This window comes from Sesamum indicum, linkage group LG4 (genome assembly GCF_026168435.1).
Source record: "Sesamum indicum cultivar Baizhima isolate 11 linkage group LG4, ASM2616843v1, whole genome shotgun sequence".
NCBI lineage: Eukaryota > Viridiplantae > Streptophyta > Magnoliopsida > Lamiales > Pedaliaceae > Sesamum > Sesamum indicum.
In genome coordinates, this window is record NC_142660.1 from 11,667,430 (window position 1) to 11,686,110 (window position 18,681).

Here is an 18,681-nt window from a genome sequence, read left to right on the forward strand (position 1 = left end):
CCTTCAGATCTGTGAGACCCTTGTGTAGATCGGGAAGGATCTTAAGGACCTCGTCCACCTTTTGGCTCAAAAATTCTATTTTCATAGGTATATGTATTAACCTATGTCCATAGTCTTGAACCGTCTTTTGTATCTCCCTCAGATCTTGGGAGATCTTTGATGTATCCGGCTCGAGTTCTTTCCAATCAGTCATAATTTTTTGAATTGAAATTATGTAGGAATTTACCCGTTCCGTTTCTCCTTGGGATTCTACCATGGACTTTAGTGGAGTGTAGACGTCTCACTGCATTTCCCGATAGTACGTGTCAAACTTCAAAATTTCTCAGCCACTCTTGTTTTTCTTCCGGCGTGAGAAGCTTCGGATCAATCCTCTTGGGACCGTTATCACATTTGTCAAGAATTTCCATGAGAAATTCTCTTCTTTGTATTTTCAGAATTTGGAAATATTCCCTATTTTTACAATAACTCGAACTTTCGTTCGGTTCCATTTTATCTTGAAAAGTCTCCTCCATTAGTGGATAAATAATATCAAAATGTAATATAATCATATATTTCTTCAATAAACCTAGACTCTGATACCATTTTTCTAGGCTATGGGATTAACACGTAATTAGAGATGAATAAAGACTAAATGTGCAAAATTTTCTGAAATTCATGGGACTAAAATCGTTGACTAGGGGGCAGTGTGATATTTTATTCATAACACAGGGGTAGTTTTTGATATTAAAATTTTCATAGGGGGGTTTTTGATATTTACATATATCACAGGGGGTCAAAATGAATTTGACCCTTAAACTCATGGATATCAATAGAATAATTAATACTAAATTCAATTATCATGATATTAATAATAATAATATCATAAATAATAAAATCAAGACAGAAATATTTGGCGAGATCAAAGGAATGGAAAATTTCAAAACATAACAAACGGGTTCGGTGTTTCCCTTGAACTAGAAAAGAAAACTAGTTACACATAGCGTAACTCCTATGAGGAAACATGAATTAAAGACAACAAAAAAAATGATAGATGGCGATCATGCCGTTGATAACTTCCATTCACTCGCTCCGAACACAGAACCCCGTCTTTCTCTTGCATTATTTCGAAAAAAAGAATCTAACTTTATTACAAGTGCGAAATTCTGTAACTGGATACCATATGTTTCTGGTGGACGTCGCCTCCCCTTGATTCGATATGAGAAAGGTTAAGTGATCATTGATTCCCAGCCAACATCACACTAATTAACAATATTATGAACACTAAACCCTAAAATGAGGCTATAAATAGCTGAGGCTTAGAAGTAGTAGAGTCAGTGCATCTACAACAAACATATATAGATCATAGAAAAAGACAGCTATTGCTGCAATGGCGCCCAAACAAGATGTAGTAATTTTGCCCACATAGGAAGACGTGGCGGTGGACTTAGCACCCTACGTATCCCAACTCTCTCAAAAAGCCATATCAGAAACGGGTGCTTTCTGCGTTGTTCTCTCCGGCGGAACCCTAATACATACACTTAGGTATATATGTCTTCATATATATATAATTTGGCATGCATCACATGAAGAAATTTAACATTTAATCATCATTAATCGCTATCATTAGAATTTTTCAAAAATAAAGAGAAGAAAATGTTTTAGGCTATAAAAGAAAACTTGATTGTTTTCGGTGCTGTGTTTTAATGTTGTAGGAAGCTGACTCAGTCTCCACACAAGGAACTTGTGAATTGGGCGAGATGGTTTATATTTTGGGTGGATGAGAGGGTGGTTCCTCTGGATAATCCGGACAGTAACTACTTTCTTGCACGGAATGATTTTCTTTCCAAGGTAAGATCAGAATGATCAAGATTACATTTTAGACAAAAATAAATTAGTTTTTGTATACTAATATTAATTAGGGATAGCTATACTTTCCTCCCATAATTTTTTTTTAATTGTACATTGACCCTATGAGATTTGAAAGATTACATCTAATACCTCTGATATTTGGTTTTGTCCAATAAATAGATTTTTCAATTAATCAAATTTTTTTGAATTTATTGATATTAATAGAAAAACTAAATGAAAATTGATATTTACGCTCGATTGAATTATTACCGACTTATTCAACTCAAATAATTTTTTTCCAAATTATAAGGAATTTACATATAATTACATCAAATTTTAGGAGAGATGAGTGTAATTATCGTCATATTCACAAACCAAACTAATATCAAGAATAACATGTTGTGTTTGCTTTTAATTTCTCCATATCTAAAAGATATATAGCCAAAAACATTTGAAACATTTGTCTATATCATTACAAAACATACTATTTAATTTTCTTAATTTAATTTACATCAATACAAAAACATATGAATATTTCATTTCATGATGTTCCAAAGAATTTTTTACTTGGGAGCTCATGTTGTTGGGTGCACTTAGAAAATTGGTTTCAACTTCCAATTTTAATCTTTTGCCCCTCAAAAATAACTTAATAGCACATTCCCCCAAAAGTTGCACAGTGATTCATTGGTCTGTACAGGTGCCAATTCCCAGTAAAAATATCCATCACATCTATTACTCGCCCTGTTCGGAAGCTGTGGCCATAGATTACCAATACCAGCTGAGCAACCGGGTGCAGCAGAAGGTTGTCCCATTATCGGCCACCGGCTTCCCCCAGTTCGACCTCATGCTGCTGGGAATCGGCCCCGACGGCCACGTCGCCTCTCTTTTCCCTAACCGCACGGAGCGCTACAACAGAACTGATTGGGTCACATACATTAACGACTCCCCAAAGCCACCGCCGAAGAGAATCACCTTCACTTTTCCGGTGATCAACTCCGCGAAGCACATCGCAATGGTGGTGACGGGCAAGGAGGAAGCTAACGCCGTCGCTATTACTCTGGAGAAGCTCCAGGTTAGGCCGCCGCTGCCTTGCTCTTGGGTGGAGCCGCAGGTGTCCTTAACCTGGTTCTTGGACAGGGATGCTGCCTCCAAGCTTCCTCCTAATTTTAATAAAAAATAGATAGCTTATGTTATATGTTGTCGTAATATGAGGGATAATCATGATCCTAGATTAGTGTCCCAATAAAGGATCATGAGTGTTGGTCGTTTTGCTGGTTTGTAACTCTTGTATGCATGAGATATTGGTTTGCTTGAATCCACTGTAAAATTGGGCATGTATTCGATAATAACCATGTAAAATGTGCAAGAAATATTTACGAGTCAAAATATATCCAAGGTCTATCATAATTAAAAAATATTTTATCTCAATATTTTAAATTATTTTAGCATAAATAATTACATATATGTATATATACACATACATATATATAAATATATATAAAAAAAATATGATTTGATAATGAATAGTAATTTTTATCTCCAAAATACAACATCAAACATACAATACTTAATTTAAATTATTTTAAAAAACTTTCAAACATACATATTATCTTTAACACACACTTATTTATTTTTATTTTTCTTTCTCTATTTCCACAAAACACTCAGAAAACGAATTCAAACATTATAAAAATATTTTTGCTAAATATTCAAAATGAAGTTGATATGTGTTTGAAGTTTCAAGGAACAATCTTGTTTATGACATCTGAGATTTGAGCATTTGAAGTTTGATGGCTTCAAAATGATGAGCAAAGAAAGAATGATGAAATAATTACTTGCCAAACTATCATAATCAACTCTATGAAGGATACCTTTATGATACACAAACGAGAAAGAGCTTTTCTAAGAAATTAATGACAATGACAATATCCATTGAAGTTAATAGACTCGGATGTTTGTGGATCTATAGCACAATCGTCATTGAACCCAGAAACATGCCAAATAAGTATTGGGCAGAAGCTGCCTCTTGTGCAATTTACAAAATGAACCCAACTACTCAAGCATGTCTGCACCAAATGAATGATTTCAAATGATTTTTATTTGAAATTTATTTCCTTTTCCTTGCGACAATCTACAAGGCATATTATTGAAACAAATAATGGTATTGTGAAGTTGGGAGATATATAAGAATAAGAATCAATTTTCTTTTTCTTTTTCTTTTTAATGGTCAAAAGAATAAGAGTAGATTTTTAATCATATATAAAATCAAGATTCCCCCTTTTTCTTTTGTTTATGCGAATTTCGTGGATAAAAGAGAGCAATAATAGTAGAAAAACCAATGATATGGTGCCTCCTCCATCTGGGCTTGCCTGCCTTTTCTTATATTTATCTTATCCTACTCCCCACATTCATATCATCTATCTTTTCATTTTCTCAAAAAATTGAAAATTTTTAAATATAAAAAACACTCACAAGGTAAAATTTTTCTTATGGTCCTTCTAATTCATAAAAAAATATAAAAAAATATGTAAAATTATAATTCATAACTAGAGAACATTTTGGTCATTACATCATAAAAGTGATGGAAATCAAATGTATACTAATGTGATGAGCTAATTGTTAGACGAAATTAAAATCAAAAAAAGTATTGATAATTTTTCAAATAAAAAAAAATATTTATAATTATATCAAACGTCGTAGGAGTTAGTTGTAATTTATCTTATTTTATGTTTCACTCACTTTGTAATTGGGTTTTTCTTTTTGTTTTAATGTTGATTTGTAAAATATTTTTATTTGTGTATATATTTTAAGTTGAAATACTTGCATTTTATCTTATGCATCTCAATAATTACCTTTATGTATATAGTAGTTATGTATATGTAATTAACTTAAGGGATACTTACACTTTCCTAACTTGAGGTTTAGTGTAATTAATTATACGTAAATATTATGTAGTTTGCTTCCATTTAACAAATAAGTTACTCAATTAGTTAAAATTTATCGAATTTATTGATATTAACAAAAATATAAAAAAAATCTATATTTAAACACAATTAACTTATTACTGACTTATTGTAAATTAAATAAATTTGTTTATGATCAAATTATCCTTAGTAATAAGTTAAATAAATTAACTTGTTACTGACTTCACGTATTAATACATATAAAGAGGTATGTCTTCACCATTATAAGGGTTGTTTAATCCGAAAAAAATTAATTTGAGCAACAATAAATTAGTAATACATCAATTGGGGTTAAATCATCAATTTTCATTCAATTTTTCTATTAATATCAACAAATTCAGTGAATTTTGACTAAACGAGAGACTTATTTGTTAAATAGAACCAAACCTCAAGAGTACTATATACATTTTCTCAAGCCACAGGAGGTCTAGGTGTAATTACATCAAACCTCAACGGAGTGGAGTGTAATTATCCCTTAGCTTAATTAAGTATAGGGTAAATTTATCTTGACACATATTGAGATTAGGTGAAATATGGATAAATTTTAAATTAATTTGAAATCCTTTATCCAAATATTTCATTCAAATCCAAATCCATGAATCCAAGAACACACCCTTATAGAGGTGGATGATGCCGTCGATGACTTCCAATCGCTCGCTTCAAACACAGAACCCCGTCTTTCTCTTGCCTTCCAAATTGCATTAGGAAAAATGAATATCATTTCTGAAAAGAATCCAACTTTATTACAAGTGCGAAATTCTGTAACCGGATACCATGCGTATATTTCTAGTGGACGTCGCCTTCCCTTGATTCGATAAGACGCATGCAGATTATGAGAAAGGTTAAGTGAATAATGATTCCCAGGCCCACCCAACATCACACTAATTAATATTCTCAACACTAAACCCTAAAATGAGGCTATAAATAGCCAAGAACAGAGGAGAGTAGAATCATGTGCATGTACAACAAACATATATAGGCCATAGAAAGAGAGAGATATTGCAGCAATGGCGCCCAAAATGCGAAATCAAAATGTAATAATTTTGCCCACAGAGGAAGACGTGGCGATGGGCTTAGCGCCCTACGTAGCCGGACTCTCTGAAAAAAACATATTAGAAAAGGGTTCTTTCACCGTTGTTCTCTCCGGCGGAACCCTAATACAGACACTTAGGTATCTGCTCATATACATACATATATATATATATAGCGTTGATCGATATAGTTGTTTTTTGCATATGTGTTTTAATGTTGTAGGAAGCTGACTCAATCTCCGTACAAAGAAACTGTGAATTGGTCGAGATGGTTTATATTTTGGGTGGACGAGAGGGTGGTTCCTCTGGATAATCCTGATAGTAACTACCTTCTTGCATGGAACGGCTTTCTTTCCAAGGTAAGATCAGAATGATCAAGATTACATTTTAGACAAAAACATATTAGTTTTAATACACTAATTAATATTAATTAGGGCTAATTATAATTCTCTCTCATTAAGTGTTTTATAGCTACACATCGAACGTCGACGCTTGAAAGATTATATTTAGTATTCTTGAAATTTGATTTCGTCTAATTATCTTCGTATTCACAAACCAAACCAATATGAAAGAATATCGTGCATGTTGTGTTGGCTTTTAATTTCTCCATATCTAAAGGATAGCCAAAGACATTTGAAACATATTTGTCTATGTCGTTGGAAAACATACAATTTAATTTAATTTAAATTACATCAATACATAAACTTATAAATATTTCATTTCATGATGTTTCAAAGTAATTTTTACTTGGGAACTCATTTTATTTTAATCTTTTGCCCCTCAAAAAATAACTTAATAGCACATTTACCCCAAAAATTGGGTAGTGATTCATTGGTCTGTACAGGTGCCAATCCCCAGTAGCAATATCTATCCCATCCACTACTGCCCCTCATCGGAAGTTGTGGCCAAAGATTACCAATTCCAGCTGCTGAAACTGGTGGAACGTAAGGTCCTCCCATTATCGCCCACCGGCTTCCCCCAGTTCGACCTCATGCTGCTGGGAATCGGCCCCGACGGCCACGTCGCCTCTCTTTTCCCCAACCGCCCCCAGCGCTACGACAAAACTGATTGGGTGACATACATTAACGACTCCCCGAAGCCACCGCCGAAGAGAATCACCTTCACTTTTCCGGTGATCAACTCCGCCAACAACATCGCGATGGTGGTGACGGACAAGGAGGAAGCTGACGCCGTCGCTATTACTCTGGAGAATATTCCGGTTAGGCCGCCGCTGCCTTGCTCTGAGGTGAAGGCGCAGGTGCTGTTGACCTGGTTTTTGGACAAGGATGCTGCCTCCAAACTTGCTCCTAAATGTAATAAGTAGATAGCTTCTAATGTTATATGTTGTCTTAATATAATTAGTGCTCATGATCCCAGATAGTATGTCAATAAAGGATCATGACCGTTGGTCGTCTTTTGCTGGTTCCTACTCACTTTGAACGTTGTCGTGTGATCTATAATAAAATAAAATTGAGCATGTCATTGTCGTGCTATATGACATGCATGCTCATTCATGTATAAAATATAAATTTGTAAGATCTTTCCATATTATATAGGGTTAGATATATTTCGCACTATTAAATTATGTATATACTTTGTTTTATTTACGTCCTTAAAGTACAAAAAAAATAATAAAGGCATTTCTAACAATATAATTTAGTATTGATAAAATAAAAATGCCATTTTCACTTACTTCTATATATTTTATTTTATTTTATTTTTTAAATTTATTTTATTAAAATATTTCCCTCAAACTTTTTTTAGTGATTTAAAATTTTAAAAATAATATTTATAATTTATATTATTTTATAAATAATGGAACACAAAAAATTAATATTTACTAGCTCAATATATGTAAATATATTTTACAAAATAAATAAATTATGTTAAAAGTACATGTAAATATGTGTCAATACATAATGTATATAATATTAAAGAAAAGTATGTTATATAACTTATAATTTTTTATTCTCAGGCAGGGATAGGATAATTTTACAAGATAATGAATAACCGGCAACCTTTCATAAAATTTATATCCAAATATAATACTCCAAACTGCCCCTAAAAACGCCTTCAACACGGCTATGACCGGGGTCTTACCAGGAGCCATATATTTAGAACATAATTTTTATGTCAAGGCCAGTTATTATTATCCAACCTATAAATTTGATGAGTCCTAAGTATTCATGATGCCAAATTCATGCTAGTGTAATTAACAGTTAGGAATCAACACATGAATCGGTTAGCCTATAAGGCTATCCATGAACAATAAAATAAGATAATAAATAAAATACAGAAATTAAATAAAGCGAGTAAAACTTACAGTAGTCCTTATGTAGCAAACTTCTTTTATTTCAATATATAGATTTACAATGAGAAAAGATTGCTCAACACATGAGCAGAAGAGAAAGAGAGAAAACAAAAAAGAGAGATTTCTTCCAAGGTTCTAAGGTTCTGCCCTTAACACTCTAAACACCTGTATTTATAGGATACAAGGGATCCTATTCTACAAGGGTCTAGCCCTACAAACTACAGTAGAAACCGTGTATTACACAGTATAAGACCGATATTTCTGGAAAAAGTGCTACAGTTACAATAATAATTAAACTAAAAGTCAAAAATGAATAGTAGAAAAGCCGAGATTCCCGGCCTCTTGTCTGTTTTGACGTCATTGATTACGTCATCTTATTAATTGCTTATTAATGCGTCATTTGACACTGATAATCATGCATTGATACCTTCTTTAATCAGATTTTCTCCCAGTTCTTGCCTGGTTTGAGGAAGATTCTTCCATATCCTTCTTATGAATTTTTTCTACCAAGGTTTCCTTGATAGCTTCAAAAATATCCTCAAATTCCACATCATTTGGATCTTGAGCATCTTGCATGAATTCGGATGCCATGGTTGAATCTGATTTGGTGGATTTATTATCCTCACCAAAATGTGCCATAAGGTCATTTTTCATCTCTTCCACATATGCAGCAACCATCTGCTCCTTAGTCAGAAATTCTGACTTCATTTTGAATTTCCTTGAGATATGATCGAAAGGAGATGGGGTAGCAATATCTTCCTTTTGATTTTCATAGACGCTAATTTTCGTCTGGAGGAGATCCATTGTCTCTTTTCCAAATATTTCCTTTGTATTAGGATCAGTTTTCATCATCTTATCCCAAAATTTTATATGGGATATTCTGTATAAGCAAGGAATTCCAGCCTCTGTCTGACCAATTTCTGGCGTCCATTTCCAAATCCAAGGTATTGAAAATTCAATGAAGAAGAAACATGAGGCTATTCCCTCTATGAACAGTTTAGCTTCTTGTTTCTTTATCAATTGTGGTGAAATATCCACCCATTTATCAAAAAAGAATTTTATTTTCTCAGGTAAAATATTTGGAGTGGGACCAAAATAGTAAAACCAGTGTATAAACCAGTGCGGTATATCAGTGTTATAAACATTGGCACAAACCTTTATAAACCAGGAATGTTTGTGCTTATCATTCTCATAATCTAACACCTTCATAAAGGCATCACAATAATCCCAGTAATTATATTTTACTGCTGATTTATTGATCAAAATTTCTTTATCTTTCATAGGAGAAATTCCCCAATCTTCCAAAGGTATAACCTTCTTGATAATCATTTTGCTGAAATTATAAATTTCTTTATTTGTGCTCGTAAAATGTGATATTTCACATGAGCCATTTTGAACAAGTATTTGTTCATAAAAATATCTGGACTTATAAGTCCTTGCTGGTAAGGATGAATTATCCAAATACCTTTGCATTAAAACCCATGGATCATTTTTCCATTTCAAATCTTTTTCTTCCAAAAGAAATATAATGAAAATCCAATATTATTGGATTCAGATTCTTCATCACCAATTATTTTGGCATACGAGGGACTATCATTCCCTTCAGTTTGAGATTGCTGACCTTTCTTATATTCCAAGAATGCCTGGTATTCAGGATCTTGTGATAAATCCATAGCTATGAGCTTTTGTTTTCCATTCTGAGATATAATCTCAAGTATTTTGCCTCGACCACCTCTTCCTCTATAAGAGGAAGATCCCCGACCTCGGGAGTTCATGCCTGTCATTTGTTAAAATATTCCCGAGTTAAGAAATCTGGAAGACTATTATCTTCTCCCTTTTTATAGAATATTTCAAAATCAAATGGGGCTAATTGAGCCTGCCATCTTGCAAACATTTGTTTAGAAACATCATGTTTAAAATCTTTTTGAAACATGAATTTGGCTGCTTTGCAGTCTGTCATAATCACAAATTTTTGATTATATAAATCATCTTGAAATTTCAAAACACATTTGACTATAGCTAGAATTTCTTTTGCTATAGTTGCATAATTTTTCTGAGAATCATTCCATTTTCCTGAGTGGAATCTAACAAGATATACTTGTTTTGTTTCAGGATTTATCTGGGTTAATATTCCTCCAAACCCTATATCAGATGCATCAGTTTCTATGATCTTTTTCCAATCTGGATTACTTAACATTAAACAAGGAAGTGTTTTAACTTTAGATTTTATTCTTTTAACAGCTTCTGTATGAGCAATTGTCCATGGCTTAGGATTCTTTTTCAGTCTATCATATAAGATAGCCGTATCTTCTATTAAATTTTTATAATAAGGAGCAATATAATTTAGACTTCCTAAAAATCTTTGTAATTGAGTTTTATCAGTTATTTCATTTGGAAATTTATCTGCAAAGTCAATACTTCTATTAATAGGAATAATACTTCCTTTTTCAATGATATGACCTAGAAATCTTATTCTTGTCTGGAATAATTCCATCTTTGACTTAGAGATTACCAAACCATTTTGTATAATTAGACGTTTAAATATATTTAAATGTTTAAAATGCATTTCAATTGTTTTTGAATAGACTAATATATCATCAATATATACTATTATAAAAGTACTATAAGGAGTAAAAATATCATTCATAATCTTCTGGAATTCAGAAGGAGCATTTTTCAAACCAAATGGCATAACATTCCATTCATAATGTCCAATAGGAATATTAAATGCAGTTTTATATCTATCAGATTTATTAATTTGTATTTGCCAATATCCTGATTTTAAGTCAAATTTAGAAAATACTAAACTATCATAAAATCTATCAAGTAGATCTTTTTTATTAGGAATAGGATGTCTAATCCATTTTAATGCCTTATTAAGTGGTTTATAATTTATAACTAATCTTGGAATACCTCTTTCAATTTCAGAATGTTTATTAACATAAAAAGCAGTACATGACCATGAAGATTGAGAAGGACTTATTAATCCTTTTTGTAAAAGGGATTCAATTTCTTTTTTGCATAATTCTAAGTATTCAGAATTCATTTGACAAGGTCTTGCCTTAGTAGGTATATTCTTTTCATCAAAAGAATCTTCATAAGGTAAAGAAACTATATGTTTCTTTCTACCCCAAAAAGCATTAGGATGATCATTACAAATTTCCAAAGAAAATTGATTTTTTAATAAACTAATTTTATCCTGTAATTTAGGATTTTTCAATTGCTCTTCAATTGTTATAATGTTTATTTCTTGTTTTAAGAAATTAATTTGATTCTGTTTTGCTTTAATATTATCATAAATATTATGCAACATTTTACTAAATGGTTCAACAATAAATTCAAGAAATATATCATCATTCTGGAAAGTTCCTATAATTCCTTTACTATCAATCTTTTTTATTGGATAAATATTATGTAAGAATGGAGTCCCAAGTATTACTTGGTTAGTTATATTCTTAGCAAGAATAAAACTTTGAGAAATACATTTATTATCAATGCAGACAAAAGCTTTAGGAATTTTATACTGTATTTGGAGTTTATCACCTCCAGCATGCCATAAAGTATGACTAGTTTTATGAAAATATCTAGTTGGTATTAATCCTTCCTGAATAACATTCAAATCAGCACCACTATCAACAAGAGCTGTAAATGATTTTGTATAATGATTATCAATCAAAAGAGATATTTTTATATACCATTTTTGGGATATAACCATTTCTATGGTTGATAAAAAGTTTTCAGAGAAAATACTATGCTCATCTATTTTTAGTTTATTATCATTTTGAGATCTACTTTCTAATCTAGAAATATTTTCTAAGTCAGAAATTCTAGATTCCTGAATAGTATTTTTATCTTTCAATATTTTAATTTCTTCTTTTAGATTATTTATTTCTTTATATAAATTTTGAAGAGATATATTATCTTCTTTATATTGATATTTACTTCTAAGTTGGTTCATTACCTCATTCATATTGTATGATCTCTTTGGGTTTATAATTGTTCCATTTAAGTCTTCTTCTGTATTATAAGAAGTAGAAGTACTGGATTCAGTATTAATCTCATCAATAATTTGCATTCTTAATTTCGGGTCTTTAATTGCTTTTAATAATTCAAAAGCATGATTTGAAGTAAGAACATTAATATTCATTTCTGAGAATTGGGAGAGTATTTTATACAATTCCGATTTTTCAATATCATTTTTACTATTAATATTATTTAGTTCTTTGGGACAGGCTAGTCCTAGGCTACAAGGTTCACATTCTGAACTTGATTCTGAAATATTTTCATTTTCTAACACATTTAATATTTCTTCTTCTTCTGTTTCAGAAGTACTTATTGATTCTGTTTCTGTATTTTCAGATTCTGATTCTTGTAAAGTTTGTATTATTATATTCTTTATATCATCTGATATTTCAAGATTATTAATCTTCTTTTTAGTCCAACAGTATTTTGCAGTATGACCTGATTTCTTGCAAATCTTACAATATCTATTTTTATATTTCGAATATTTCGGTTTTCTTTGAGATTTTTCTTCTTTTCTTTTATTCTTTTTCTCTATATGCTTCTGAGAATATTTTCTATGTTTTGACTTATAAGGCTTATTAATTTTATGGTCCTTACTAGTAGTAGGATTTTCTAAACCAAATTGTTGATAAAATTGTCCTAATTGTTTCCTCTCATCAAGGTTTTGTTTTTTAATTTGTTGACTAAGCTTTATTTCATTACACAAAGCTAATCCTTCTTGTATACAAGTATCTATTAGAGCTCCGTAAGTATAACTTTCATATGGAATATTAATCTGGTCTTTTCTTAATTTTTTTCTAATCCTTTCTGCAAATAGACTAGGTAGACCATCAATAAATTTTGATTTCCAGTGTATATTATTACATTCTGGTAATTCCATTACTCTACTTAAGAAAGTATCTTTATACCATCTGAAGTCTGAAAGTGTTTTACACCTTAGATTTTGTAGTAAAGTTCTAATAGTATCACTATTATCACTAAATCTTCCTGTAAAGTGTTCAATAATATTAACAGCAAGTGTATAAACTGCATTTTCAACTAAATTATTATTTTCTTGTTTAACAGTATTGATAATACTATCTTTATCTTGTTGAGATAGATAATTATCCCACCAACCTTTAAGTTGTCCAGTAAATCCAGCAACAATCATTGCTGCAATAGTTTTATCTGAATTATTACTATTTTTACAAATAGTGGAATACATAAGCATTCTATGTACCGTATTATAAATCTGTTTATTAGAATATCCATCTATGTTCCATTCATAAATCTTATTACCTGAATAACTAATATCTATTGTATCAGTATATTCTTCATGTAAAACATCCATAGGTGTTGGTCTATTATAATAGAATTTACTTTGGATAGGTTTATCAGCCCATTTGTTAGTAATTTTATTGATTTGGTTTTTAAAAACTTGTTTATGATTAGTATTTTCTATCAATTCATACTGTAATTCCTTATCAAGAGTTTTTATACTTAATTTACTGAATTTTTCTTCAAGCATTTTTTCTAATTCATGTATTGGCCTTATTTTGAAATCAGATATAACTGGAGGAGGCTGAAAGCTAGGAGATGCTTCTTTTTCCTCAGATTTTGTTTCTATTATGACCGGTTGTATATTATTTATAGCTTTAATAATCATTTCAATTTTATTATGAATTGATTGTATTTGTTCTCCTAAAATATTAAGGAATAAATTTGTATAATTTTGTTGTTCAAACATATTATTAATATGCTTACAGGTTACTGTAAGAGTGTCTGTTTCTATTAATTTAGAAAAGGCTGAAAAATTATAAATTTTTCCATTCTTTTCAATATGAAAAGACTGTTGTGGAGGGTAAAGACCTTGATAAACTTTCCCTGATTCTAGTCTATAATTTCTTTCTATAACAGAAATATAGTTTTTGACATATGTATCAATAAACCATGTCACAAAAGGAATTAAATCATTTTTTTCTTTGCAAACCTTATAAAATTCATCTTGAAAATATAACATTTCTTGCTTATCAAAGCTTTGAAAAAACCATTCTCTGAATTGGCTATAACCTGCGTCTTTAAATTCTTCTGAAATAATTTTTCTGGCTGGAGAGCCAGGGCTAAAATCTATAATGGATTTTAAAGAAAAGTATGTTATATAACTTATAATTTTTTATTCAATTACATGTCAACATAATAAAAATAATCATATCATTACTAATTTAAAAAATATAGAATACTATATTTATTATATTATAGATTTGCATATTTACAATATATATATGTTCAATATAATATTTAAAACTTTTATTGATAATATATTTTTAATATATAAAACAAAAGAAGCAAATTTTATTTAATTTTTTATCAGATGCTTAAAAAATATAAGAATTATAAATTTATAAAGTTTATACATATTTTATACTCAGTATAAAAATCATAAATTTAGGGCAGTGTTTATAGTAAAAATTTTATAATAATGCAGATTATATTTAGGAGAATGATTATAATAGAGATATTTTAGGGGTATAAATAATATGAGTATTTTCACCGTAAAAAAAAATTAATGTAAATTATGAGGGAATATTTTGTCTATTTTGATATTGTGATCGTCCATATGAACTATAATATGTAGATTTCTATAAAGATTACAAAACATAATAATGATAATTTGAGCAAGATGAGAAAAATACAAATGTTCTCTCGACAATCCAATTGGGCCTTCAAATAAATGAGGCCCAATAAGTTGAGCTTAAGTATATTGGGCCAATGAGTTTAATAGGCCTGTAGAATATTTGAATGGACCGAGAGTAAAACGTGTATCTCGTTGTATATTCCACAGCGCTTTCCTCGTTCATTGTAGCTACTGAACTCGTAATTCCAACTGCATCAATGGCAGCCAAAACCAAAACAAAAGTACTAAAGTTCGACTCCGAGGAAGATGTGGCCGTGGCTCTGGCAAAATACACCGCCGATCTGTCTGAAAAATACGTAAAACAAAAGGGTTCTTTCTCTGTTGTTCTTTCCGGCGGCACCCTAATAGATACACTCAGGTAATCAGTTTCTTGATCAAAACAAAAAAGAAAAGGTACCTCAGTTTCTATGAATCTGTGATGCACTTCACGTATTTGGTAAAATGGGCTCGCCGTTCTTATTTAGAAGTTTTAAATTTGTTGAATCAGATGGGTTCTATTTAATTTTTAATGTTTTAATTTTGGTGGAAAGTAGTGAAACTGGTTCCTGCAGTTTCCTTTATATAGATTTCCAAAGTTTTTGCATGTGAATTGAGTATGTAAACCTGAATTTCTCGCCGTTTTTGCCCTAGTAGAATGATTATCAAATGTAGGTCAATGTTAGTCATCGTATGTACGTGCGTCAGAGTTTGCGCCTCATTTTCTGAGGTGTTATTGTAATTTTCCTGATGTTGCAGGAAGCTAGTAGAGTCTCCATACAAGGATTCTGTTGATTGGTCGAAATGGCTGATATTTTGGGTGGATGAGAGAGTGGTTCCTCTGGATCATGAAGACAGCAATTACTTGCTTGCCTACCGGGGTTTTCTGTCCAAGGTAAGATCGATCATGTCAACATTACTTTTCTATTGAAATTGGAAGTCTTTACACTAATATCAGATTGCTGAATCAAAGCATCAACAATATCAGTTTTATTCTTCCAGCACAATTCCTGTATTAGTTTTATTAAAAGCACAACGAAAACCGGACAAGGTACCAAGCAGGCGGGGTTTTGACGAACTGCCAATTCCCAGTTTTGATACTTTGGCGTGGTTAGTGCTTTAGGAATAGGTTTCCTTGGGAAATAAAGAGATGAAAGAGGTTCTCAATGGTTAATCCTAATGAATGGAAAACGGATGCAATGGACGGACAAAATTAAACTCTGATATTAGCCGATTTTCACTTTTCTTGATGACAAAATGTTTGTCTTGATTTTACAGCGTTAAAAGCATCAGTTTTCTTGGTTCTGCTAGGTACCTATTCCTGCTAGCAACATTTATGCTATCAATGACAAGAAGTCTCCTGAGGATGCAGCAGATGACTATGAGGAGCGTCTCAAACATTTGGTTGAGAGCAAAATTTTACCTGTTTCAGATGTCACTGGGTTCCCAAAATTCGATCTTATGCTGCTTGGGATGGGGCCAGACGGGCATGTGGCCTCTCTGTTCCCGTCACGCCAGCATCGCTATGAGAAGAAGCGGTGGGTCACATTCATTACTGACTCTCCCAAACCGCCTCCACCGAGGATCACCTTCACATTTCCAGTTATTAACTCAGCTTCAGAGATTGCAATGGTGATCACTGGGGCTGATTTGGCTGATACAACTAAGATAGCATTGGGCGATGGACAAACTCCAGGTTCAACTCCCCTGCCCTGTTGTGAAGTTTCGGCTGAAGGAGAGCTTACATGGTTCTTGGACAAGGATGCTGCTTCGAAACTGTAAAATACTGTGCACTTTGATGGATAATCATTAGTATGAAACATCCTATTGCAGGAAGCTAGGGCATTGCTACATCACTGTTGTCTGTACTATTAGCTCCTTAATAATCTCCATGATGAATAGCTAAACATGGACATGCTTGACTTGTTGAATTCAATAATAATCTCTACTCGATATTTCTGAGGCTTGTGGACTGTTATTTTGTTCTTAGCTCCAAGTCTTGCTCGTGGCAGAGCATTGTAGTTTGATCATCATCTACCACCTTTTGCATTGGCTAGGCCACCATCCACTACAAATGATACCGAAATTTAGGTCTTTCTTTTCTTTAATAGACAGCTTTTCTTTTTTTGCTTTTCAGAAGGAGTGAGCCCAACGTTCTGTTGGAGCACAGCTAACTTTTATCATCTTCTGGGATTCTCTGATTGTAGACAACATTAACAAATAGAACACGGTTGAGTGCGTTTCTCAACGTTGTCCATTATCTCCTTGGGTTAGGCCCAATTTTCGAGTTTCTAAATATCCACTGTTGAAAGAACAATTGCCAACTCTCCCCAAAATCTGACATATTCTCCCTATTCTTACCAACCACAAATACACAGAAAAATCCACTGTGAATTCATAATTACTATTACAATAGAGAAGCATATCAGTATAGTGAAAAATAATTTCACATATTAGTATACTAAATGAGCGTCCATAATTTTTTAATACAATAGACCCTGGAAATAGTGATACTGCTTTAATACTTAATTAATTTTTATTTATTTCTTTTTTTCCTTCCTTTTAAAAATAAACATCAAGTCTAAATTGTTGAAAATTGATCATTCTTTCCGTCATCAGTGTGCAGTGCAAGCCAAAAGATATTGCTTTTTTACCAGATTATATTCATGTGTACAACTCCAATGATTGTGTTTGCCAGTTTCCAGTGATCTGTTTGTGTGAATTTTCTTTATTCAAATTGTTTAGGATAAAAATAGAGGAAATTAGTGGTGGCTATTTAATGATTATCAAACAGGGCATATGATATGAAATAACATTTCATGACAGCTTAAGCATTCCCCACATTTCTGGCCTTGTTAACCCACATTACATGACTTCATAATTCCATTCTTATTTATTTTTTTATTATTAAATTAAATCCAAACAAACAGTATTACTATCTTTTAAAGTATTCTCAAATTTATGCATTTATTGAACATAAATAAACATAGGGATTTGAAATATTCATCATGATCTGATTTGGTAAAATAAAGTATTATATGCTGAAATTGAAATTTCCCAGATTTGAGGGATTAACAGCAGAAAATAGAAAAAGCAAGAATGGGAGCAATGATTAAAGTCCAGAAATTGATGATGGTGGAGGTGGACTAGTGGTCAACTAAATGGGGCGCCCTATCACTAAAACAATAAGGGTTGGATATTGGAACATAAACAAACAATAAGAGAATAGAACAACACTTGTCCACGCTTCCCTTCTCAAGATATAAATACGGATACTTATTACATCCTTATTTTTTTTTTAAAAAAATTGATGTACTTATATATAATTTTTTTAATAAATTATATTTACAATGATTGGTTTGTTTATTTTTAATAAATAGATTTTTCATTGGTCAAAATTTACTATATTATTGATGTATTCGTAAAAAAAAAATGAATGAAAATTTTATATATACTCTCGATTGACTAATTACATACTTATTGCTGGTCAAGTAATTTTTTTCTCACCATACTTCCCTTATACATCTTTTTGCATTAATACATGTGATGAGGTACATATTTATATAAAGATAGTTTGTTAGAAAAAAATTATTTAATCCTCAATACTTGCATTCAATTTTCTCACTATGTCGGCGAGTTCTATAAATTTTTACTAACTGATTTATGTATTTGTTGAATGAAAATTAATATTAAGAGTATTAAATATAATTTTTCAAAATCAATATATAATTACAACAAATTTTAAGAGAGAATGATGTAATTATTGCTATAAATAAATTAAAGTAAATACTTGATTAGCTTTGAAACTAACTTTTATTATGAGGATGAAAGCGTTGTAGCTAGATGCGACAAAAACCATCAACACATGATCCTAAC

The 18,681-nt window shown here is 31.4% G+C and overlaps 3 protein-coding genes across 3 annotated transcripts; all 3 read left to right on the forward strand.

Annotated features, from left to right (window-relative positions):
- Positions 1-1,363: 1,363 nt before the first annotated feature.
- Positions 1,364-3,142, forward strand: LOC105160350 (6-phosphogluconolactonase 3, chloroplastic). Its single transcript, XM_020693492.2, is given in 3 exon segments — positions 1,364-1,521; positions 1,692-1,827; positions 2,525-3,142. Coding segments are annotated over 3 exon segments (774 nt in total). The 5' UTR covers positions 1,364-1,366; the 3' UTR covers positions 3,008-3,142.
- Positions 3,143-5,733: 2,591 nt separating this feature from the next.
- On the forward strand, positions 5,734-7,357 carry LOC105160297 (putative 6-phosphogluconolactonase 4, chloroplastic). The gene is made up of 3 exons (XM_011077614.3): positions 5,734-5,961; positions 6,045-6,180; positions 6,666-7,357. Exons 1-3 carry the CDS (start codon positions 5,798-5,800, stop codon positions 7,143-7,145), a joined length of 780 nt encoding a protein of 259 aa, XP_011075916.1. The 5' UTR covers positions 5,734-5,797; the 3' UTR covers positions 7,146-7,357.
- A 7,612-nt stretch (positions 7,358-14,969) lies between these two features.
- On the forward strand, positions 14,970-16,760 carry LOC105160298 (putative 6-phosphogluconolactonase 4, chloroplastic). Its single transcript, XM_011077615.3, has 3 exons — positions 14,970-15,187; positions 15,565-15,700; positions 16,117-16,760. The coding sequence occupies exons 1-3, from the start codon at positions 15,027-15,029 to the stop codon at positions 16,585-16,587; spliced, it is 768 nt and encodes a 255-aa protein (XP_011075917.3). The 5' UTR covers positions 14,970-15,026; the 3' UTR covers positions 16,588-16,760.
- Positions 16,761-18,681: the final 1,921 nt, after the last annotated feature.